At 42.4% G+C, this 24,950-nt stretch overlaps 2 protein-coding genes and 1 long non-coding RNA gene across 4 annotated transcripts in view; 2 read left to right on the top strand and 1 right to left on the bottom strand.

Annotated features, from left to right (window-relative positions):
* Positions 1–927: 927 nt before the first annotated feature.
* On the bottom strand, positions 928–4,546 carry LOC135313059 (uncharacterized). Its single transcript, XR_010372635.1, has 2 exons — positions 4,322–4,546; positions 928–3,400 (listed from the first exon to the last, which is right to left on the bottom strand). It is a non-coding gene; the product is annotated as an uncharacterized LOC135313059 (long non-coding RNA).
* A 99-nt stretch (positions 4,547–4,645) lies between these two features.
* On the top strand, positions 4,646–17,352 carry TLR3 (toll like receptor 3). Of its 2 annotated transcripts, XM_064449573.1 has the most exons (6): positions 4,646–4,774; positions 5,470–5,570; positions 7,691–8,136; positions 9,566–9,757; positions 13,625–15,450; positions 15,913–17,352. In XM_064449573.1, the coding sequence occupies exons 3-6, from the start codon at positions 7,699–7,701 to the stop codon at positions 16,139–16,141; spliced, it is 2,685 nt and encodes an 894-aa protein (XP_064305643.1). In that variant the 5' UTR covers positions 4,646–4,774; positions 5,470–5,570; positions 7,691–7,698; the 3' UTR covers positions 16,142–17,352. The 2 variants fall into 2 exon arrangements, with proteins under 2 accessions (XP_064305643.1, XP_064305642.1); XM_064449572.1 differs by lacking the exon at positions 5,470–5,570 and having other exon boundaries at positions 4,660–4,774.
* A 2,988-nt stretch (positions 17,353–20,340) lies between these two features.
* Positions 20,341–24,950, top strand: part of FAM149A (family with sequence similarity 149 member A) — a 32,713-nt gene continuing 28,103 nt past the window's right edge. The window contains exon 1 of the mRNA XM_064449569.1: positions 20,341–20,543. The gene's annotated coding sequence lies outside the window, so the exon portion shown is untranslated. The remainder of the gene's footprint in view (positions 20,544–24,950) is intronic.

The raw sequence follows: 24,950 nt of genomic DNA, 5'->3' as shown, positions 1-24,950 counted from the left end.
ATGTTTCTGGAAGTCTCACAGTAAATATTCACTGCATTTAAAGCATGTTCATGATTTGTCTGGTACCTTGTAAGTGAAGTGAGATGCAGCAACTTGTATGGATAGTTGTTGTGATACACCTTAGGAACTTTTAATACTTGGCAGCTGATAGGGTCTCCTTCCATATCACTGAAATTTGGTGGGTTGAAAATATATTTTGGTGAGGAAAAAAAATAACCTAAGAATAACTTATTGCCACTGTTTCTGTGGTTTCATGAGAGACAATAGAGGATAGGCGTGGACAAGAGGTGCCCAGGGGCCATTGTAAAGATGCAATTCTGGATTTGAAGTCAGTTGTCAGCACAGCCAAATATTTCTTGGGAGCGGAGAAGAACAGGGTGGACTATGTGGGTGTGTTTGCATGCTTATTCACTTCTGTGCATCTTCCCTTCTGTGAGCTCTAAGTGAATCTGAGCATTAAGGGCTTTCAGGACACAGTGGCTACTGAGGAAAAGATGCAGTGCAAAAAGATACTGGATATAACTGAATAGAGATTTTAGTAAATGGAAAGATCAAATGCAGCTGTGATTCTTCTAAATAGAGCTTACTTTTACAAGCTAGAGATTACATTGCCCTCAAATGTACGGTCTTTAGCAGGAAAATATTTCTAAGAGTGGTAGACTTATACTAGTGCTTGCTATCTGTGTTGTAAGCATGAGTGTAAATCAAATGCTGGCATTTCTACTTTATCATTAAAGTTTGCTGTGTTCACAGAGAAATCAACTGGTGCGGGGCAAATCTGCATTCGGATATAGATTTTCTGTTGGAAATGTACTGTGAAAACAAACATGAAAGTGTACCCAAAAAAAGGGGGAACAGCAAAAAAGGAAGGGATTCTGAAACTAGACAACTAAATACTGTGGGGAGATGCTGGGAAACAGAAACCACTGCAAATCAAAAATGTTTAATATGCATGCTTAATTGAGAAAGCTGGATAAGAACAAGATTTTAAGAGGGCTGTCACATTTTGAGGAGAGTTCTTAGAGGGAGAAATTGAAAAAAAAAAAAAATTCCACAACATGAGAATACTCAAGTCCTAAATTTCAGGCTTTTTGCTACTGCTGTATGTAAAAAGCTAAAATATTTAATAGCAAAAAATATATACACACACATAAACGCAGTGGTTGGAAGATGCAGAGAAAAGGGTTGCAAAGTCTGCCTTTGTAACTGTCCCAAAGTAGAGACAGGTGGTTTTGAACAGCAATCCATCCTAGAATTGAATTCCCCATTCTCTAAATTGCCGCCTGGATAGACGAAGTAAAGCAATCTAATTGTACTGAAACAAGCTTTTGTGAATGCTCTTACTGCGCCAGAATTTTTCCAATAACGTGACTTGTTCTGTAGTTGCAATTGATCTTTACAGTCAGTGCAACACATCAGGAAAGCATACACCACTGTGTCAAAGCTGGTGAGGAAATGCCGTAGAGTTTATCTGTGCATGCCCAGTGGCGTTTTGCATGCTATTTCCAGGCAAGAAACAGTTCAGCTGGAGCCACTGCTCATGGCTGGCTACTATATAGCTTAAGTCCCAAACACCGGCTGGAGTTCTCAGTTACCTGCCCAGGCCATGTTTTCAGCTAGGAGGAGAAAAAAAAAAAAAAAAAAAAAAGAAAGAAAAAGAAATGCATGGAAGCAAATACTTCTGCCTTAGGTAAGCACCCAGAAGTTTGGGACAGTGCTAATGAACATAATCTGTCTTACCCCATTGATCTGATCTGCATGTCTGTCCTCAGATGTCCTTTTCTTTCGTGTCCAGAAAAAGCTAATGCTGTAATTCAATTTTTACAACATATAAATTAGCAGTGATGAGTGAGCAGCATTAAAGGAATTATTGCATCCAAGAGGCACACGACCTGTTAGCACAATTGAGCTTACCTGAATTCATGTAAGCACGACACAGGAAAAGCATCCATCCTCCTGTCTCAGGAGGTAGTTACAAGCTTATCTGCCACACTGTCCTCCCTTCTAGTTGCCTTGGTGTTGTAGGGTGTCCCTTGTCACAGCTTGCCTCAGATCTTAACCTTCAGCTCTCTGCTCTTTCTTGCTTGCTTTCTCCTGGTAGCTTGGCTCACTGTCAGACCTCTTGGCGTTCTGTCTGTGTGCACCCGCTCACTGCCGCATGGGATGTCTATATCCACCAGCAATGTATGGCACTTCCACCATTCGAGTGACTCTTAATCATGGGAAGCGTCTGCATGTGTTGTTTTGGGTGTTCCCCCTTATGGTTGTAGTCTGACTTGTGGGTTATAAAAACACTGAAGTCCAATTAGCCACGTGCAAAGTTAATACACTTGTATGTATTTGAAGAACAGGTTAAGATCAGTAGATTTCCTTTTTGCTTTTTTCTAGGCTAAGCTTTGGTGGTATGTTTGCTCTGGGAGTTTTCTGTGAGATACTGCACACATGTCCCCATTGTTCTGTGCTTGTTGCCTGGATAAGCTTAAACTAGGTTTGTGCAGCAACTGGTTACTCTGCTGTTAAAGATACACGTGAAATGGCTACATGTCCAGAATTTTGCCTGACTGCCTTTTGTCACCATTCAGAACCAACTGACTTGAGCTGCTTTCCTTGACCACCACGTGGGAGCATTGTCTAGTTTTGTGGTGGTATTCTCCTAAATTATTCTCTAGGTATGTGGAGTACTCTACTTTCCCCTCTGTTCACCATGTCCTTTCCAGCACTTGAGAACATAGGTACAGTTTCAAGTAAGCTACAGAGGAGTTGTGGCAACTTGAGAACCTGATGTGATTACGTGCCTCTGAAATAAGCACAGATGTGTCCACTTTGTCCTCTGCCTCAGAAATACCACACTTGCTGACCCTGCACTGGTTGTGTCTAGCCTAGAGTCTACTTTGCGCAGTAGTATCTACTGGCTCTTGTAGATCATTCTGGAAGACGTCTACAGGAGCTTTGCTGCTTTGAAATTCTCTGTAATAAAATAAGTGTTCTTGCCCCCAGTGCAAGTGTTCCACAAACAAGTGGAGTTTTTGAGCACCCTTGTGCTGATGTCTCCCTGAGCTACTGACATTATTCTAAGGCTATAGTGTTGGAAAGGCATTACTGATGAAATTAGCAGTTTCATCAGCATTAAATGGTTTTCCTCCATTTTTCCTCCATTTCCTGAAACAACTCCATCTTGCTAATAGTCCCCTATGTGTATAGGGAGGAGAGGATTCAGAAGGAATAAATTGTGAGGTGAGATCAAAGAGCAGATTTTATCTGTAGTATGTGCATGGCGTAGAGGGAGATAAGAGGCAAAAAAGGCAGAAACACCTGATAATATTGCTATGCTGGAATAATGATCTGCAAAGGTTAATTGTTATGTTTCTTTAACATCAATGTGATCTCTTCTGTTCCAAAGCTGCAGAGTCACAAAACAAAAGGGAAAATCCTCTTCAGAGAAACTTAATGTGACTCCAGGTGGTTGTGCTTATGATCAAATGACCTTATCTAGTGCAGAAGCACACAGGGCAGCACGGAACAGAAGTCTGTATTCCCATAGCAAGATGAAAGGGAGGATTAAGGTTTAACTGTGAAATGGGGATGAAACAGGCTTTAGAGCCTTTCAGCTCCAAAGGAGCTTGATTCTGTTCTCAGTTCCAGCATTCTAACTTCAAGACCAAATATTAATTTATATTAGGAGTTGCTGAAAGAATCCAGAGAATGGAAATAGGGGCCCTAACCTCTTTGGTAGCCAGCCTACCTCCCTGGGCTCCACAGCAAATCTGTCTGCGGTCCCAGATTTAAGAGGATATAGGGTAGAAACCAACAGAGTCTCCCTTCCCTCCCCTCCACTCCCCTCCCCAGAGCTCCCAGTGAGCAGGTGGTTCACACATTCCTGCAGGCTGTGATTTCAAACACTTTGGATGAAGAATCGGACCTCTGAATGAAGAATTCTGGGTGAGTCTGCAGCTACCCGCTGTATACTCAGGAGGGATGGCACCCCTACCTAAAATTTAAGCTGAACGTGGGGCTGTGGTTGTGTCCTAAGTATGGCTGGATGAGGCCTGCGGAGGATTCACCATTTCGAACGTAACTGAAGCAGCAGGACCTTTTTGTCCCATTCGGGAGGTGGGTGGTCAGGTCCCTGGGAAAGCGGGGACAAGGCAATTCACGAGCAGTATGAAAAGGCACGCAACTGAGAGCTGTACCTAAAACATTCGCTTGGACTTTTGAAAACATTTTCTTATTTTTAATCCAGTAGAAAATACTCTCTCTTAAAATCTCGGTATAATCTCTGTATAATCTTAAAAAATGTCCTTTTTGAAAAGGGATACTTTACGTGGCTCTGTAGGAACCTATCGGTGCTCCGTTTCTGCGTTAAAAGAGTGGAATTTCTACGTCAGCAATCAGTCAGCGTATCTGCTTTTGGGATGTGGCCTGAAGGATTTCCAAAGGCGGTGCAGTTAGCTAGGCATACGTGGTGACCGAGTTCCGAGTTGGGACCGGGCGGTGCTGCCCGGCCGTGTGCTTCAGCGTGTGCCTGTGGGCGAGCGGGCAGCGCCGGCCCGCCTCCCAGCGCGGGGGGCCCCCGCTCGCCCCCCGCTCGCCCCCCGCTCGCCCCCCGCTCGCCCCCCGCTCGCCCCCCGCTCCCTGCAGCGCGTCACGCCCGGCCACGCGTTCGGTTTCACTTTTTCCGCCTCTGTGTCACCGCGTTTCCCCTCGGTTTTCCTGTGCCGAGCAGAGGGTTGCAGCCCCCGCATGCCCCCAGGCTGCAGGAGAAGAGCCCGCGGCGGTAAGTGGATGCCACTTTCCACTTCTTAGGAATAAATGCACGTACCCGAGGCACAAAGCCAGAGATCTGCTCGGGAGTTTGGGCGATTTCTTTGACCTTGGATTTCTCTTAACATGCAAGTTAAGCAAGGGGGTGCCGCTGCTGTTTGCATAATGAGTGTGCTTTGGTGCTTGGGCCCGGATGTGGTGTCCCCAGATGGCAGGAGGTATTTCTGCGTTTAAAAAAAACCCAAAAGGCGATATAGGTGAGGTGGGAATGTCCCTCCCTAGGAGACGCTGGAGGCTCCCCTGCTAATTTCTCCGTATTTTTGAAGTTCTTGCTCATAACATTAAAACTGGTGCTCGCTCTTTTGTCTATTCAATATTATTCTGTAACACTTAAGTTTGATAATGGGTGTGTGCTTTCTGCGCTGGATCCCCAACTGAAACATAAAATACCTAACGCTGACTCTAGACTTCCTGCAGTGAAAAAAAGTGGGAAAGGGCAGCCCTTCAGGCCTCGCGGGAAGTCAGCCAAAGAACTCAGTTTGTGTTCGTGCAGTACGTTTCTTGCACCTTTCAAACTTAAAGATGAGCTGGCAACAACTGCTGAGGAGCCTGGTGGCTATCTGATCCCCCTGAAACAAACCCTCAGAAGGATGCAGACCAGAGGTAAAGCTTTTGTTAGAGACAAGCTCTCCCGTTGTTTTTTCGTAGCTCTTCCAGCAGCTGGGGTGCAGAGGAATGAGGCAGAAGTGGTCCTTTATTTTCCTCAGCTACAGGGATACAGGTGCTGTGTGCAGCAGCAGCTGTAGCAGGTAAGGCTGTCTGCAGGACTATCAGTTTTTGCTGATCAGGTCCAGTTTTTGCTCTCTCCTCCCTTTCCCTGTTTGCCAGCGGCAGGTGTGAGCTGCAGAAGGGTGAGGCTCACATGCAGTGCCCAGCAGGGAATTATTTTTTCATTAAGGTTTATTTTAAATAGTCTTTTGCAGTCCTTTGTATATGCCTTTGCAATGCTTTAGGTCCCTCTTTCCCTTGCTCGTATCCCCACTCCCATTGGATTTTACTGTTGTCTCTCCCACAGAGGCACCCACAGGGTCCTCTCTGGACATTATAACACGGCTTTTTGCCACTGGAACAGTCCTAATGTGTGAACTCTGAAAAGGCAGGTGACCTACAGAGCCTAACTCTGCTGGGGTCTGACCTGCTAAACTCCTGTTTGGGAGCCGGTTGCAGTGTCAGTTCCTCAGTGTTTTGTTACAGTAGTAGAAACACTTCTCTTTAAAAAACATTAGTTCCACAGGCTTTTTCTGTTTCTGTACAAATGTGCTGGTTTAATTTCTTGTTTCATTGTTCGCTATTGAGCAATAATCTGGTGTGCTCAGAGTTAGATCATGTTAATTAAACACAGGTTCCAAGCAAAGGAAAATGTGAGCTGCAGAATCAAGAAAGCTCATATTCCTGTTAGTCTCTAGAGAAGCTCTTCTAGATTTCTGGTAAGTCAGTCTATTATGGTTAAATTCCCTTCTGTAGCCTGTTCTGTAGTGGGGCACCTATAGTCTTCTCTGTCTGTGAGCCCATCATGCTGAGATTTAATTCATTGGTAAATTGAGGTTGGCAGGTAGGTGCCAAACTTGTTGGCAGAAGGTCATATAGATATGTGTATATGGAGATCGTGGAGACACTCAAAGCTTCAGGGGTGAAAGTATAAGCTTTATAGTTTTTTTTTTTCAAAAGGAAAAAATGGAAGCAGAGGAACCAAAGCTTACTGTTCTCTACTAAAGCACAGAAAATTATTCTGGCAAGCACTCCCAAAGTATTTGTTCTCCGTCTACTAAAGATTAATTCAGTGGACAATAACAAGGAAGATATGCTGGACTTTTTTCTGAATAGCAGAAATGCTATTTAATTAGACAAGCTCCATGACTCAGCAGGCTAGTCAAACCCTTCTGAGCTCTTACAGCTCTATTCTGGTCACAATTTACGTGGAAAAAAATTTCTTCCTTATCCAGTAAAGCTGTATTACAAGGTCACCAGCTGAATTTAAAATCTTATGGCTACTAAATCAAAACTGAATAAAATATGAAAAAAGTCTGAGATCAATCAGAAATGTAATGCCTAAATAGGCAGAGCCATTCAAGATTAGAGCACCCGTGGACAAAGGTCAATATCCTAATGGAAATGCGCAAAACATATGGGGTGGAGTATATAAATTCTTAAATGTGTAAGTTTTCCTGGAAGTATTTGGATAAACATACTGAATCTATGGACAGTGTTTTTTCTACACCTTGGCTCCTCTCTGTTTCTTTCTCTGATTAGGTTGGTACTGATTTATTTTGTCTGCTTTTACTTTCTCATACGCCTTTCTATAGCCTAGTCTTTCTTCTTTTGCTATGAGATGGAAAGACAGGATTTTGTGTGGCTGGCTTGTAAAACAAAAACTGGCAAGAACTGTAAAATGAAGTGGTGTAACAGGCATTCTCACTGCATATAACAAAATATTTTAAGTCTAGTTAAGCTCAGAACGTAGTGATTAAAATTGAAGGGCCTGTGTATAAACATTTATTAGTGTGGTTAAGCTCAGAGCTCAGTGATTGTTACTGAAGGGCCTGTGTATAATTTTCATATTTATGTATATTAAAGCAATGCAAAATTAATCAGAAAAGGGAAAATGGTTGGAAATTGGCGTTGACAATGGATAAAGTATTGGTAACTTTTTGTACATAATTATTATGTAAGACAATGCTATTGTTTTTAAAGAAAATATTTAGACACCTTGTCCACAGAAATGAATACTACTTTATGGAAGAAAAATATTAAGTGTTTGCTCAGTATAAAAATACATGGTTTTTGAGGTTGGCTTGCTTAGCCTTCAGTTTAAGATATAAGTCGTCTCAAAATGATCGTAATTTGTACTATGTTAATTTTGCCTTCACAGATAAAACAATGGGAAGTGCTATTCTTTGGAGCAGCTTATCTGTCAGACTCGTGTCTGTCTGCTTGCTCTGTGCATCAGTTGGAAAGCAATGTCAGATCCGAGATGAAAAGGCTGACTGCAGTCACCTAAAGCTGACTGAAATTCCTTCTGACCTCCCAGACAATATAACGGGTTTGGACATTTCTCATAATCAGCTAAGACAGCTAGGTCCTGCAAATCTGACCAAGTACAGCCAGCTGATTTACTTGAATGCAGGCTACAACACCATCTCTAAACTGCAACCAGAATTGTGCCAAAATGTGCCCTTGTTGCAGATTCTGAAGTTAGAACATAATGAATTGTATAAGCTCCCTGACAGAGTCTTTGCTTCCTGCACCAACCTGACTGAGCTCAATCTAGGATACAACAGAATAGATATAAAAAATGATCCTTTCAAACCCCTGGAGGTAAGTTTAAGAAATGCACCTTTTGATGTAAATTAAGTATAAATGGGGAATTTGCTGTATTTTCCAGTGTGTGTACAGAACAGCTGCCTATATGCATCTGCAGATATCCAGCATATTATCTTCCTTCATTGTTTTTCTAAAGAAAAGGCCTTAGTGGCTTCTTGTGTTAGAGCACACTGGAGTCTCAGCCATCTATATACTTGATGCTTTTCCCTATTGCATCCCATCAAGGCATCTCTCCTTACAGGGTTTGTGCTGACAAAATAGCAGCAGCAGATGATGTATAGGGTGAAGTGGATTGTGTGGAATCTGCGTTGCCTGGGGCCTAAAAATGGTAGCTAGCCTAAATTCTCAAGGTCAAGGTGGAATTACTCAGACCATGAAGACCAGTCCTTAGGCTGAATGTAGTGTCTCCTAGGACTTTGGGGACTGAGAAAGGTGAAGTAAAAAGGGTTTTACTCTTTGTTCTTCCTGGTAGTTTACGTATGGTTAAATATTCTTCTCGGTAGCATCTGTGATGTTGGGCTACCAGCAAAGGAGTGAGGAAATTCCATTGTGTTTGCACCAAGCAGGGAGTCATGCAAAAGGAAAGGCCTAAGGACAAAAGAAAATAGAGACAAATGCGTGGGTACTAATTGTTGTATAATGTTCTAATGAGCGTGCATGTTGTTTTGAACAAGTCTGAGCTTTTCTGCTGAACTCAGCGTTCCAGTTCAGTTACATAAAACATTCTTGCTTGCATTGTAGGACTGCTGACTCTCAGCTAAGTACAAATGAGTACGACCAGCTTCAGTGCTGGGAGCAGAACTGAAGTTCTGGCCTTCCTCACTTTGCTGCTGCCTTGTTACTGATGGAGGCCAGGCTTAGGGGACCTCAAGGCACGTTCTGTGGAGTCACCTTTAGGGTAGCATCTCCTCTCCTGCAGGTGAAGGAGGAGTTTGAGCACCTGGGCTTGAGCTGGAGTATTAGAAGGGATTAAGCACTGATTTTTGCAGGCTGCTATGGCACACTTCTTCCCTTCCTCATTCCATTCATGGGGGGGACCATAGTGAAGAGGGTGGAGCACAAGGTTTAATCCTGCAGTAGTTGTAACTGCAGGCACTGCAGCTGGCTGTAGGCTTTTCCTTTTATCACTTCATTTGGAGCAGGAGGGCTTTCAGTGAGTTAAGGAATTTTAGATAAAGTCAGTCTTTGGTTTGCAGTAGATATTTCAGCAGGTTAAGACCATGAACATGACGAAAGTTTTACAGGTGGGGAAGATACAGAAGGCTTCTTCCTGCAGGAGCTCAGAAGCTGCCACTTCTCTATTACATATTTATTTTAATTGTAGTATTGCAACTGATTTCTAATCAGTTAGACTCTAATGCAATATTTCAAAATTATTTTGTATAATATATAAAAGAATTTTCTGCTTGCGTCTTCTCCTCAGAACTTGAATATTTTGGACCTATCTCATAATTTTTTGAAGTCAGCAAACTTGGGATTGCAGCAACAGTTGAAGAACCTTCATGAGCTCATGTTGAATAGCAATCAAATCACTGAGTTAAAAAAGGAAGACTTCAGTTTTCTCAGCAACACCTCATTGAATAGTCTTGATTTGTCATCAAATCCACTGAAAGAGGTAGGAAGCATTTCAACAGAAATTCAATAGCAGTAAGCATAAAATGGAACTATCCTGATTGATCCTTTATGATTGTGTGGTGTTCACATTACATTTTTGATCCACTGAGTTCCAAGATAAAACCATTCTATTGTATATAGCCTTACTCCCGACCTCCAGTAGTGATAGACATAATTTTTCTCCCACTGAAATCAGCAACAGCTGGTTCCAAGTAGATCAGAGGTCTCAAGCAAGAGCTAGATCAAGTAGCTCTGTGAACCCTTACCAGGTGTTTTCTATGCAGGATTTTTTTTCCTGTGTGCTTAAGATGAACAGCTGACTTTCTAAGTGGGGAAAAAGTGTGATATTACGCAAGGCTGGTTACACAATTTAGGTCTCACTTCATAGTCAATCAAAGAGAAGGTTCATTTGTGTCTGTGGGGTACCCCTGAGAAATAATCATTGCAAAAAAGTATAATTACTCTTTTAAAGAAAAAACAAGTGGGTGTTTTCTCTGCCACCTACCTCACTGTTCTCTCTGATGCACTTCTCGGTCTTACAATGTGATTCTTTGAAGAGTGATGGTAAGTATTGCAGTTCTAAACTGGTCAACCCTCAGCAAATGAATACTGAACTTGCATTGCATTTGCTTGGGGATTTTTTTACCAGCTGATTGATCTGTGAAGAACATGTATATTGAAATTACAATAATATTTTGGGAGGAATATAGGAATGTTGTCAGGGTGTGCAGAGATGTGACGGGGAAGGTAGAAGGAGGGCTATGAGTCAGGTTACAACCTTGGACTTTAAGGGGGCCAACTTTGGCCTCTTCAAAGACCTGCTAGGAGGAATCCCATGGGCTAGGGCTCTGGAAGGCAGGGGGGTCCAAGAGACCTGGACAGTATTGAAGGACCACTTCCTCCAAGCTCAAGATCCCCAGGAAGAAGAAGTCAGGCAGAGGAGCCAGGAGACCTGCATGGATGACCAAAGAGCTTCTAGAGAAACTCAGATGGAAGAAGGAGGTTCACAGTATGTGGAAAAAGGGACTGGCCACTTGGGAGGAATATAGGAATGTTGTCAGGGTGTGCAGAGATGCGACGAGGAAGGCCAAGGCCCACTTGGAATTAAATCTGGCAATGCATGTCAAAGATAACAAGAACAGCTTCTTTAAATTCATCAGCAGTAAAAGGAAGACTGGGGATACAGTGGGCCCCCTGCTGAACAAGAGAAGGGCCCTGGTAACGCAGGATGCAGAGAGGGCAGAGTTACTGAATGCCGCCTTTGCTTTGGTCTTTACTGCTAAGGCTGGCCCTCAGGCATCTCAGCCCACAGAGACGAGAGGACAAATCTGGAGAAAGGAAGACTTACCATCAGTTGAGCAAGACTGGGTCAGAGATCACCTATGGAAACTGGATCCTCACAAATCCATGGGCCCCGATGGGATGCACCCCCAAGTACTGAGGGAGCTGGCAGAAGTTCTGGCTGAGCCACTCTCCATCATCTTTGAAAGGTCGTGGAGGACAGAAGAGGTGCCCGAGGACTGGAGAACAGCAAATGTCACTCCAATCTTCAAAAAGGGCAAGAAGGAGGACCTGGGAAACTATAGGCCAGTCAGCCTCACCTCCATCCCCAGAAAGGCGATGGAGCAGTTCATCCTGGAGGTCATCTCCAGGCATGTAGAGGACAAGGAGGTTATCAGAGGTAGTCAACATGGATTCACCAAGGGGAGATCATGCTTGACCAACCTGATAGCCTTCTGCTATGGCGTGACTGGCTGGGTCGATGAAGGGAGAGCAGTGGATGTTGTCTATCTTGACCTCACTAAGGCATTTGACACTGTCTCCCATAGCCTTCTCACAGGCAAGCTAAGGAAGTGTGGGTTAGATGAGTGGACAGTGAGGTGGACAGAGAACTGGCTCAGCAACAGAACTCAGAGGGTCATGATCAATGGAGCAGAGTCTGGATGGAGGCCTGTCACTAGTGGTGTTCCCCAGGGGTCTGTGCTGGGTCCAGTCCTGTTTCAAATATTTATCAATGGCCTGGATGATGGGATGGAGTGTAACCTCAGCAAGTTCGCTGATGATACCAAGCTGGGAGGAGTGGCTGATACACCAGAAGGCTGTGCTGCCATCCAACAAGACCTGGACAGGCTGGAGAGCTGGGCCAAGGGGAACCTGATGAAATTCAACAAGAGCAAGTGCAAGATCCTGCACCTGGGGAGAAACAACCCCATGCACCAGTACAGGCTGGGGGCTGAACTACTGGAAATCAGCTCTGTTGAAAAGGATCTGGGAGTGCTGACAGGCAACAAGCTGACCATTTATCCAGCAACGTGCCATTGTGGCCAAGGCAGCCAACGGTATTGTGGGATGCATTAAAAGGAGTGTGGCCAGCAGGGTGAGGGAGGTTATCCTCCCCTTCTACTCAGCCCTAGTGAGACCACATTTGGAGTACTGTGTCCAGTTTTGGGCCCCTGAGTTTAGGAAGGATGTGGAACTGCTTAAGGAAGTCCAGCGGAGAGCTACCAAGACGATCAGGGGACTGGAGCATCTCCCATATGAGGAAAGTCTGAGAGACCTGGTTTGTTCAGCCTGGAGAAGAAGACTGAGGGGGATTTCATCAATACCTATAAATATCTGAAGGGTGGGCGTCAGGATGATGGGATCAGACTCTTTTCAGTGGTGCCCAATGACAGGACAAGGGGCGATGGGCACAAGTTGAAACACAGGAAGTTCCTCCTCAATATGAGAAAAAACTTCTTTCCTGTGAGGGTGCCAGAGCAGTGGCACAGGCTGCCCAGGGAGGTTGTGGAGTCTCCTTCCCTGGAGACATTCAAAACCCACCTGGACGCGTTCCTGTGCCCCCTTGTTCTAGGTGTGCCTGCTCAAGCAGGGGGGTTGGACGAGATGATCTCCAGAGGAACATTCCAACCCCTACCATTCTGTGATTCTGTGATTTTGAAGTGGCATAAGATTGTACCACTGCTGAGAGGCAATCCCACCATCCTCTTTCCCTTGGCCACTTCATCTGTCCCTCTTTCTGTACAAGCTTTAATGAGGCCATGCACTGGGTCACTGGAGAAACTCTACAGATTTGACTTTGCTAGCTTGTAGTCGGGCTGGCTCCCTATCTGGTTCACCATGTGACTTCATGTATGGCCATATTGGCACAAGGGTACAGTGTGTGGATAAGTAGATGGGACTGCTCCTTTCTTGGCCAGTGCTAGTTTATGCCAGTCTAACCTGCCCTGATTTTACAGTACTGCTGTCTGAAAAGCAGCCTTATGTATTTGAATATTCTGACAAATGGAGTATTTAATCATTCATCTCATCTCTGAATCAAGATGAGGGGCCAGCACTATGATGGAGGCTTGTGGTTTATATTGTGGAAGCAAATGTGTAGTATCACATTTCATGAGTGTAGCTTCTGCTCACACAGAGCAACTGGTTTCTTCTTGGCTGTCTGAAGGCCTAAATAACTTTTTTACAGTATGTCTGGTTTTGCACTAGTATATTGGTGACCCTACCAGATACTGATAAAAGAAATCTGAAGAAAAAAGATATTATCTCTATTTCCTAGATACTTCTGGTGAAAGAGTTTTGCTAGTTGGATACAAAATTGCAATTAACTTGCATCTCAGTAAGAAACTTTCTATCTTCTTCTAAAAAATTACTGCTCAGAATTATGATAATCATGTTACAAATTTTAGAACTATTATCACAAGAAGTATAAGCTCCAATAAGTGTTTGTCTGAACTTGGCTGTTGAAAAATCTGGGTGTAGGAGTTACATTCTGCTTGAAAACCTTGTTTGACACCTTTGCAAATTTTGGCTTTGTGGGGCTACTTTCTTACATATGTTTAGGTCAAAGCTCTTCTTTTCCTTTCAGTTTCACGGAGGATGTTTACATGCAATTGGAAACCTGTTTGGCCTCATACTGAACAATGTTGAACTTGGTGAAAATCGCACAAAGAAACTTTGTGCGGAGTTATCAAAAACAGCGATTCAGAACCTCTCACTGAGCCATGTGAATCTTTCATACATTGGCAAGTCAACTTTCCAGGGACTGCAAGGAACAAATATTACTGTTTTGAACCTTTCCCAAAATTCTCTCTCTGTGATAGAAGATAATTCATTTCAGTGGCTTTCAAGTTTACAATACTTAAACCTGAAGCATAACAAGATTCATGTATCTTCACATTTATTTTATGGATTATTCAGCCTCAAATATCTGAATCTGATAAATTCACTTACTGGGAAAATTGAAGATTTTTCCTTTCATTGGTTATACCAGCTGGAGTACCTTATAATGGATAATAACAATTTTCCGGGAATTACTGCTAATATGTTCACAGGCCTGAACAACCTGAAATACCTGAGTCTTTGTAACTGCAACATAAACTTACAAAGAATAACTAATAAAACATTTTCATCACTTGCTAATTCCAGTTTGCAGGTTCTCAACCTCACAAAAACAAAAATTTCTACAATAGAGAGTGGGGCATTTTCCTCCTTGGGACACCTGAAAATCCTTGATCTTGGTCTCAATGAAATTAGTCAAGAGCTCACAGGTCATGAGTTTAAAGGTCTCAGTAATGTACAAGATATTTATCTTTCCTACAACAAAAACTTGTCTTTGCGAAGTGAATCATTCATTTTTGTCCCAGGCCTTAGAAAACTGATGCTGAGGAAGGTAGGTTGCAGTAACCTGGCACTTTCTCCTTCACCTTTTCATCCTCTAAAAAACCTGACTGTCCTGGACATCAGCAATAACAACATAGCAAACATAAAAGAAGACTTGTTTGATGGACTTCACAAACTTGCCATTCTGGATTTGCAGCACAATAACTTAGCCCGACTTTGGAAACACGCAAATCCAGGTGGCCCTGTTCTTTTTTTAAAAGATCTTCCCAACTTGCATATTCTTAATTTAAAATCAAACGGGCTTGATGAGATTCCAGTTCAGGTTTTCAAGGGTCTGTTTCAATTAAAAAACTTGGATTTAGGATCAAATAATTTGAATTTGCTTCCAGCAACTCTGTTTGATGATCAAGTCTCTCTGAATGCATTGAACCTTCAGAAAAACCTGATAACCTCAGTTGAAGAAAAAGTGTTTGGCCCAGCTTTCAAGAGCTTGAGAATACTGGAGATGGACACCAATCCATTTGATTGCACCTGTGAAAGCATTGCTTGGTTTGCTGACTGGCTTAATATGACCAAAGTATATATACCTGGGTTGAGGTCCCAGTACATTTGCAACACACCACCTAAATATCATGGTGGTCTGGTGTTGCATTTTGATAGCTCAGCCTGCAAAGACAGTGCTCCATTTAAACTTCTGTTTGTGATCACTACCACTATTGTAATGCTGGTAATTGTTATTGTTCTTATCATCCATTTTGAAGGGTGGAGAATAGCTTTCTACTGGAATATTTCAGTAAATCGAATACTCGGTTTTAAAGAACTTGACAGACAACAGGAAGAGTTTCGTTATGATGCCTACGTTATTTATGCAAGACAGGACAATAATTGGGTGCCGAAGAATTTCATGTCTCTGGAAAAAAATAACCACTTCCAAATCAGGTTTTGTTTAGAAGAACGGGACTTTGAAGCGGGCATATCTCAATTTGAAGCCACAATTAACAGTATAAAAATGAGCAGGAAGATTATTTTTGTTGTGACTGAACACCTCTTACAGGATCCATGGTGCAAAAAGTGAGTAGGATATCAAATTTTATATGTAAGGGGGAAAATTTCTTAACAGATTTTCTAACAAGGTAGCTTTTTTGCTGTGTAATTTAATTGAAAATACCATTTAATAAAAAATACCATGCAAATTCTTTATATATTTACTTAGTATATCGTAACTTCAGAATAATTCCTAAGTTAATGAAGTTAATTGCTCCACACGTACACTAGTGAAATTTTAATTTCTTGGTCAGTATTTTTTTTCCTCTTCAAAAAGTAAAGCTGTTACCTCTGTGGATTGCTTTCCTTAAAATTACATGTTTGGAAAAAAGCATTAATGGGTGAGATCATAGTATCCAAAGATTATTTTTACTTGCCATTAAGACCCCTGTTTGAGTCCAGTCCTTGAGTTTGCAATGTGCTATTATGTGAGCTATTAAAATAACTGTGTGTCACTTCTTCCCTACACATGTCTTATTTCTGCTTCAGTTTTAAGGTGTATCATGCTCTTCAGCAAGCTATTGAACAAAGTCGGGACTCCATCATATTGATCTTTCTTCATGATATCCAAGATTACAAGTTGTATCATGCGCTTCGCCTAAGACGAGGAATGTTCAAATCTCGCTGCATCTTGAACTGGCCAGCCCAGAAAGAACGAGTCAGTGCATTTCATCAGCAATTAGTGATGGCACTTAAATCTAATAGTAAAGCGCGCTGAATTTGAAAATATAGATTTGAATTATGGGGTCATTTTCTTGCATTTTTTTAATCATTTGAAAACTATCAAACCTTCAAGAAAACCTGAAAAAAGTTTGCCATGCTGGAAAGATATATGAGAGTCACTATAATTTAAATTTACTTGTCTATATTCATGTTCTTGCCGATATCTTAATTCACCTGCACTGAAGTAACATGTTAAAATGGATCTCGACTGATAGTCATTTCAGTCTGTGCATCAAAAATGTGGTAGAAATACTGAAAAGCAGTGAGAATGACTGATGTCCTAGGAAAAATGTCCATCTGATGTAGTGCAGAAAAGACATAGACTCTCTACTTTAAAGGGATATGGAAAAGAGCATGCAATAATGATAAAATAGCAAATTCTGTGTAGAAGATAGAGTGGACACTACTGCTTGCTTCTGAAACACAAGGGGAGATGCAGTGAAATTAAAACTGGAAAGCTTTCCAGGTGAAGCATAGTAAGTAACATGAAAAATTATTTTTGTAGTTGAAACCAAGAAACATAGCAGAGTTTCAAAGTGAGCTTTAAAACTTTTGTTTTAAGAGAAAGCCACAGAAAGAAGCTTGACCCTGTGAGCGGCCTGGTCATAACAGGCAGTGAAGGATTGCTTATGCCCTCTGGGTAGGGCTAGTACTGGTGACTATCAAAACCAGATTTTCAGACTGAGTCAACTGATTTAATCAATGTGGTATGATTAAAAAAAGAAAAAAAATTATTCTTCCCTACTGAAATTCAGAGAGCTGGCAGAAGGACAATTATACTGAGAGATGTCACCTTAGTTCTTTGAATGTGCATAAAACCATATGCTGGGCCATTAAAGAAAACTTTAAATCAATGTGAAACATGACCAAGGCACAGCTGGTTCACCTGTGTAAAATGGGTATTTCGGTATAACCAGAAGAGAACTTTGTGGGGGAGGTGGTGCTACTGCAATTTCATTACCAAAATCTTTGTTACTGGTGAAACAACTACAACAAAAAATAACCCTCCCCAAAAGAAATAATTTTAAACTGTATCAGAAATATTACTGTGACTACAGTTACAGCTAGAGTGGGAGAAAAACTTCAAAAGTAGATTAATTTCAAATTCTTTGTTTCCTTTTTCTTTATGACTGTGTATAGTTCTGCCTTTGATAGCTAAAAAAAAGTAAAGAAATCAGATATAAGAAATTAAATTACAGAATTCTATATTAATCTAGTTTTGTTTTTTTTCTTAACTAACTTGACTGAAACATGGGCTCATTGGCAATTGCCAGAGCATTGAGGTTCAAACATACAGGCCAGTAGGCTGATCTGGAGAAAGCTGAAAACCAGCGAAATATGCTCTGAAAGGATGCTTATAATGTTTGAGACTAGCTGCAATTTTATGGAGTGTTTGAGCACAATTTATTGTAAATTAGACACTAAACAGCCATTTGTATGTTTTTGTTAATATTTAATTGCTGCTCCAAGGACGTTATAAAACACTGTCAGTTTTTAGTAGGTGTGTGATCCATCAATAGCTCAGGAATATTTTTGAATTGCTTTTTCCCCCAGCACTACCCTCATCGCTTCCAATACCACCATTACTCCAAGAACGCTGTTTTACTGCTTTAGAAAGCAGCTTTCAGACAATTCAATACTTAACATTTTAGGCAGCTTTTCTCAGTATTTGCTACATGCATAGATGAAAAATATTGGGTTTTAATAGGTTTGTATGTCCCATGCTGATTAAAAAAAAAAAGTAAATGAGAAAGATAATTAATGAAATCGATTTTGCATGCACTGGAAGAGTGAAAGGGGTGTAGACTGCCTTCACTGGCTCAGGAAGTCCTTAGTGAACACAAAAAAGGCTTTGTTTACAGCTGAAGTGATAGATGATGATTCCCTAATTACAGTAATAGTATTATCCCCATTGTGATGCTTTCATCTCCTCTTTCTGACCTTCTCAGGCAAAGTGACAAATTCTATCTTTGTGCTTAGGCCATGAAAGTTGAGGAGGCAAGTCAGTAGGGATGGGGTGCCAGGTATGCACCATGTCAATCGTTCTTTCTCTTATTTAAAGACTAATATGTGAATGGGTTCCTATGTTTCCTAAATCTGTAATGACACATAGTAGCAGAATTTCTCATCTCACATCAACAGAAATTGTTTAGAAAATGTTAGCTGTTCACATGGATATTAGAAATGACATAAAGATGCAGAGAATGCATGGAGAAAGGTTGACATGAAATGTGACACAAGAGGTCGGGCTAGATGATCAAATGATCTTTTCTGGACCTTAAACCCTGACAAATGACAGCATGTCTAAATTCTATAAAGATTTTTCTTGTTACTAGAAATGCCCCCCAAAATAGTCTCAGAACCTTGAGAAAATCTGTTATGGATGCTTAGTTTTGTAAAATAGCCAAGAATACAAAGTACGTGCTGATGAGTAAAAATAATTTTAAATTATAAAAATATGATGATGCATTCAAACAGTTATTTTAGTACCTACATTCATTCAGTTTAAAATAGTTTACAACAGAAGAAGACATTATGAAGGCTTACAATGAGAATTAGACTAATGTTAAAAAAAGGCACAAAAGCAATAAGCGCAGGACCAATGGTAATCATCAGTTATACTTGCCATAACTTTCAGACAAACAGGGAAAATTTATATGGAAATTTTATCTACTTCTGCTCTGCTCCTGTACATTTGTTTGACAATATTATTGAGAGTAAATAAATGGGCTTATCGTGGTGAAGAGCTGTAAGTGCTTTCAGGATTGACAGTCTATATATGAGCTGCGTAGTTTCTTTGCAGTGGGCAGCATCAGGCTATATTACGCTAATTTGCTGAGGAGTTGGATACGAAATAAAAATAGTTCTAAACTTGTGTTCAAGATATTACCTAGGACTAAAGAGGAATTGTCTGTATTGAAAGCAGAATATCTAGAGGACTTGAATGAGGCAGAATGCTGAAGTCTAGATATGGGGTGAAACCTGACTGCTGCTGTGGTTCCTGAATGACAGGGAGTAACGAACAAGTTACAGTGATGTCCCTAATAGGTTGTATTCCAGGTCTTCATGCAGGGTTGCATCGGGGCTGCAGCTGAGATAAATATACTCCACACCAGTATGCTCAGTTTTGCTACTTTCACTGTGGCTCAGTCAAGGGTTTTTGGCATCGTGAGGAATAAACGCAGACTGTGCTGCTGTTAGGTTCATATGGGCCTACTCCATAAGGTTTGGTCAGAACATACTTATGTCTGTTTGGGATATTCTTGGCCTTCTTTCCTTACAATTTCAAATCCCAGTCCTGTACTTGGTGTCATGTGTGCCCTGCCCTGCCAGCTCGTTGCATCCTTGATGCGCTCGGAAGACAAGGCAAGGATAAAATTCCCCACTTTGTATCCTTGGTTGTCACCTACTAGCAGCTGCCAGCTTTAAGCTGATAGTGCAACTAGGTGCTTGATGTATGATCCTGGGCTTGTTAGGTATAAAGGACCTGCACTATCTTTTGGCCTGTGCTGTTCTTTTGGATGCTTCCAAAAGAAGCATCCAATTGTTTCCCCTGTCTATAACACCAGCCATTATAGTGCCCCCAGACTGTGGCTGGCATGACCACTCTTCTCTCCATCCATCCAGGCAACCCTGTGTTGCAAAGGTAGGGTGGTATTTGCCCCCGTGCCCACCCGTGTGCCTCCAGCTGCCTGGTATTTTGTAGCAAAAGAGAGAATGGTCTTTGATCCTGGCACCCTCTACTGCTCTCCAAGCTGCCTGGGATCGCTGGCCCAGTCTTTGCATGGGGGCTGTTGCTTCTCACAGCTGACTTCCGTGGTTGCCTGACATGGTGTAAAAAGGTGTACTGGATAGGGTTGGTCTTGCTCCCCGGTTGCTGTTAAACCCTTTCTGCACTCAAGTGCGTGCACCATGCAAGGGAAGGGCGTGAAGCGGCGCCTGGCAGATGGAGTTAATATTTGGTATTAGGGATTTTAATTAAAGGGAAAATGCCACGCTTCATTTCCTTAACTCGCAGGCCGCAACACGTTACCGCCCTCCCCTCCCGCACGCCTGCGGGGTGCGGCAGGCCGCCGGCAGCCCCCGGGCCCCTCGCAGCCCGCCGCGGGCGGTGCGTGGCCCGGCGGGGTTTGTTTAGCCTAGCAACGCCGGCGGGGCCGCGCCGGGGCCGGGGCCGGGGCCGGGGCCGGGGCCGCGGCCGGGAGCGCCGCCGCCGACGTGCCGGAGCTGGGAGCCCTCCCCGCCAAGCTGCGCCCCCCGGGCTCCCTGGTCGCCGCGGCGGCTGCCGGGCGCGGGGGCCAGCCGGGGGAGCCCGGGGGGCGGGTGGGCGCCAAGGCCCTGCTCATCGCCCTGCCCGACACTGGGGAGGAGGCAGCCCGCAGCCCGCGGCGTCTGGCGTGAGTCCGCGCCCCCGGACACCCGGGGCGGGGGGGCGTGCGTGTGGGTGTGCGTGTCCCGGGAGGTGCTGAACACCTCTCTGCGCCGGGGTTTCCTTCCCCCAGGGCGATGCTAGAGGTGGGAAAGGAAAGAGCTGGCCTGCGCTCGGGGTGCCGCTTGCACGGCGGGGGGGTGCGGGGTCAGAGGCCGGCCCCGAGGGGAACAACGCCCCGGGCTTGTAGGGGAGGCTGAGCACGGAGAGCGGCCCACGTCCCGAGGGAGCGCGGGGGGGGCTGAGCTCGAGTAGGGATCGTAAGGCTACCACGCACAGGTGTACGAGTTGTATCAAAGTCTGTCCCGAAGTTGCAGCTGTGCGTCAAAGCTCCCGTTTCAGTCACTGCCTTGTAAAAATCCGAAGTGTCAGTAACGGGTATGAAACTTTGTTTGGATGCTTCTGTGTTTAATCTTCAAGCAAAACCTTGAAAACATTTCAGTTTTGCTGAACATAAAGAAACCTGTCAAGTATGTGCGCTGTAGGATTCAGTTGGCGATGTTTTGCTGAAGCAAAGGTACAGTAAAGCAGAAAGTGGTTTCTTAGCACGTGTAAAGCAGAATAGCTTACTAAAATCAGTAATAGCTGTATTACTGTATTGGTGGAGTATTTTGTATTCTTAAAAAAAGGCTACTGTATGTGTTACATAAACATCTATAATTGCTGCTTCTGTAGTACTAAACTACGCTAGTCTCTGATAGTATGGACAATCAGAAAAACATTCTTTCAGATGTCAATAGGAATGAAAATATTTTGCGAAGTTAAGTTTTTAACTCTTTAAGACCGAAATCTCTTTAGCACTCAAACTTCCAGATAGGTTTTAGAACCTCTACTTTTAGTTTGGTTTCCCTGTAGCATAATCTTTAAATGATAGTCTTCTGGCTTTCTGAATCAGTCTCTAGCTCTCCCCTGGCAGAAAAGTGTGCTTATTCCCCAGCATCTACGGTCATTAGAGTAGGTATGTTAGAAGGTAGGCACCTATTTAGTCCTTTTGGAGACGGTTTATTTAATGGTGATGTCTGTGAACGTGGCTGTGTTTTTGAATGTGCTGGTAGAAGCAACAGTGCCTTGAAAGTCACTGCCTGCTCTGTTTTGAAAAGAAAAAATTGTCTTTCTTTTATGCCTGTTTAAATTGATCTACTGATTTCAAGGAGTTTCTCTAGTTCTTGTGTTGCAAGGCATTGTGGCCATTTGTTCATCTTCTAACTTATCTACTTCTTCTATGATTTTGTAATCTCTGAGCACATCAACTTTTAGCCTTCTTCAAGAGTCTCGGCCCTTTTAGCATTCCTTCTGAAGGTGGGTCTCTATTCCCTTACTCATGTTTGTAGCCCTTCTCTTATTCCAGTATGTCTGTCTTGTGATGCAGGGACAAGAACTGCGCGCAGTATTCTCTTTCTGGACACAGTAAGGTTTTACACAGCAGCAAAGCGATGCTTTCCATTTCTCTCAGTATCTTACCTGATGTGGACCAGAGTTCTGTTGGTGGCTTTGGTTGTCACTGTATATTGAGTCCCTGATGACTCCAGAGTTGTTTTCTGAGCTGTAACTGCCTGTCCCAATGTCAGCATCATGTAAAGGTGCTTTAGATTGTTTTTTCCTGGATAACCATTGACAATACGTATTTGTAGATATGTAGTTCTATCTAGATATTTATAAATCTATTTTTCTAAACAGTAAATGAATTTATTATAATTGGCAGATAACTAAGCTATGTAACATTGTGAAAATAATCCGAGTAGGAACACAGACCCTCCCTGATGTACTTATTTTATTTCCCCTTACTCCCACCTAATTTGGTTTTGTTATGCCTGAAAGAGCTTACAGTTTATTATGTAAACTTTTTCTGTGTTTGTGTAGAGTAGCAGCCTTTCTGGAATAGGGAAGTGAATCTGCCTTGAAGTGTGACAGAGTTCTGTTTAGAAGGTATTTGATGCTTTCTATAAGTAATACCAGAACCAAATCTGTGTCGTTTGCCTATAATTTCCCACTAGTTGTTTCTTATTTTAGTACCAAAAATAAAGCCAAGTATAATGCTGTTACGAGCCCGTGTTCTTGCTGAAGGGCTGATGACTTTTATCATAAAAAAAAGGTGAAATTCACTCTTAAGACAAACTAATTGGTTGTATTGGGATGAAAAGTAAACCCTATTACATTAAAACTGGTTGTGTGCAGCAAAATGTTTATTTCAGCTTGCTCTTGAAACACTTCTAACTGATATCCCCTAATTATCTCCTAACTGTTATAGTTTTGTATGCATGGTGGCATTTCAAATATTTTATTCATAGCAGTTAAGCTTATTCTGATAAGGTATTGTCTGTCTTCAAAAACAAAACGAAACCAAACCAGAAAGATGTAGAAGAAGGAATAAGATACATCACTTTGACAAGGAAAGTCTATACCTCCACATTAGCATTTTTTAATTAGATGGTTCCACTTAAGCTTTTAGAAGAAGCATCTTAATAAAATATTGAAAACTTTAGTACTCCTTGCCTCGAGTTCAGATTTGAATTCCTGTATTACAGAATATGATATTATCGATAGTTACACATAGGAAGCTTTTGCTTACCCAAACAAAGTTTCCCTTGACAAGTTTTATTGCTGTTTAAAATGTTTTAGAAGACATCGTCAGTGGCCAGTGTACTTTCATGAATAGCAATTTCATAGACTCATAGTTTGCATTGGAAGGGACCTTTAGAGGCCATGTAGTCCAACCCCCCTGCAATGAGCAGGGACATCTTCAACTACATCAGGTTACTCAGAGCCCTGTCCAATCTCACTGTGAATGTTTCCAGGGATGGGGCATCTACAGCCTCTCTGGGCAACCTGTTCCAGTGTTTCACCACCCTCATAGTTAAAAAAACCACAAACAAACCCCAAACAAAAAAGCACAAACAAACAAACAACCAACCCCCCCCCCCCAAACCAAAACAACAACAACTTCTTTCTTGTATCTACTCTGAATCTACAGTCTTTTAGTTTAAGACCATTACCCCTTGTCCTATTGCTGCAGGCCCTGCTAAAAAGCCTGTCCCCATCTTTCTTATAAGCCCCCTTTAAGTACTGAAAGGCCGCAATAAGGTCTCCCTGCAGCCTTCTCTTCTCCAGGCTGAACAACCCCAACTCTCTCAGCCTGTCCTCGTAGGAGAGGTGCTTCACCCCTCGGATAATTTTTGTGTCCTTCCTCTGGACCTGCTCCAAGAGGTCCATGTCTTTCCTGTGCTGAGGACTCCAGCTGGACACTGGACCCCTCCAGGTGGGGTCTTATGAGAGAGGATCACCTCCGTCGACTTGCTGGCCGTGCTTGTTTTCACGCAGCCCAGGATGCAGTTGGCCGCCTGGGCTGAGAGTTCACACTGCCAGCTCATGTCCATTGAACTAGGAGTAATTGATTAATAAATGTAAGGGATCCATTTTATGTTTTACTATTCTTAGGTGCTGACAAGTTGATAGCAATCAAAATACATATAGATTGCAAAATAGTGAAAATCTGGCACTGATTTCTTCCTATCTTTCCCAGCTACTCTGAATTTTCTGAGCTCTGCAACTACCAACAACTGGCCCTAACACTACAGGGCTAAACTACAGCAGTACTTGTAGGATTTTTACATTTACTGTTTATTTACATAGTGATTTCCTATCCTTCTAATCACATTGAAGGAGCAGTAATGAATAAATCTCTTTTTCTTCAAATGGAGGATAAAAATCCACTTTTATTAATGTTTGAAAAAATATATTCTGCTATATAAGATCATGAAATCCCATGGGAGGATAATAAGATGCATACTTGCCATGATATGCTGGTGACACCAAAATACATAGATTCCTTTTTTAAGAAACATTATCCCACTATCCTAACATGTTGCAATAACTAGATGATAACATGATGCAACTATCCTAACGTGTTGCAATAACTAGAGGAGATAACAGCCCCTAGCTGATCCAAAGGTAAATTGGGCAAGGCTTAAGTTATGTTGTTCAGGAGCGGGTAATATCTTGTAGAAATTGATTGCCTGAAAACTACCATTTTCAGGGTAGTTCTAACATATGGAAAACATGTTTGTGAACTTGGTATGAGAAGGGTAGACTTATTTGCAATGTAAATGTCACTGTCTACTGCCAGCTTTTATTTCTCAGTAGCGCATGCTTTGGCCTTCAAAATGATTAACTTTGAAAATGTGGGTATAAATAACTTGAGCTGCAGAAGAAGATGGAAACTTGGATTCCCTGTCGCCTGTTTTAACCATTAAAAGCAATAGATCTCTTTCACGCTGTAATGCATACTAACCTAGATAGAGCATTGCAGTGTTACTTAGCTGCTCGTTTCCGTTGTTGTACTGATCTAAAGAGTAAACGCAGTAATGTGGTGGTTTGC

The sequence above is a fragment of the Phalacrocorax carbo genome, chromosome 4 (assembly GCF_963921805.1).
Source record: "Phalacrocorax carbo chromosome 4, bPhaCar2.1, whole genome shotgun sequence".
Classification (NCBI taxonomy): domain Eukaryota; kingdom Metazoa; phylum Chordata; class Aves; order Suliformes; family Phalacrocoracidae; genus Phalacrocorax; species Phalacrocorax carbo.
Note: the sequence above shows the minus strand (reverse complement) of the source record. Positions and strands in the feature narration are given on the sequence as shown.

Coding starts and splice junctions, on each gene's coding strand:
- TLR3 (XM_064449572.1), top strand. CDS start 4,741: ATGCCCCCAGGCTGCAGGAGAAGAGCCCGCGGCG. Junction 8,137..9,565: donor ATCCTTTCAAACCCCTGGAG/GTAAGTTTAAGA, acceptor TCTTCTCCTCAG/AACTTGAATATTTTGGACCT. Junction 15,451..15,912: donor CAGGATCCATGGTGCAAAAA/GTGAGTAGGATA, acceptor TTTCTGCTTCAG/TTTTAAGGTGTATCATGCTC.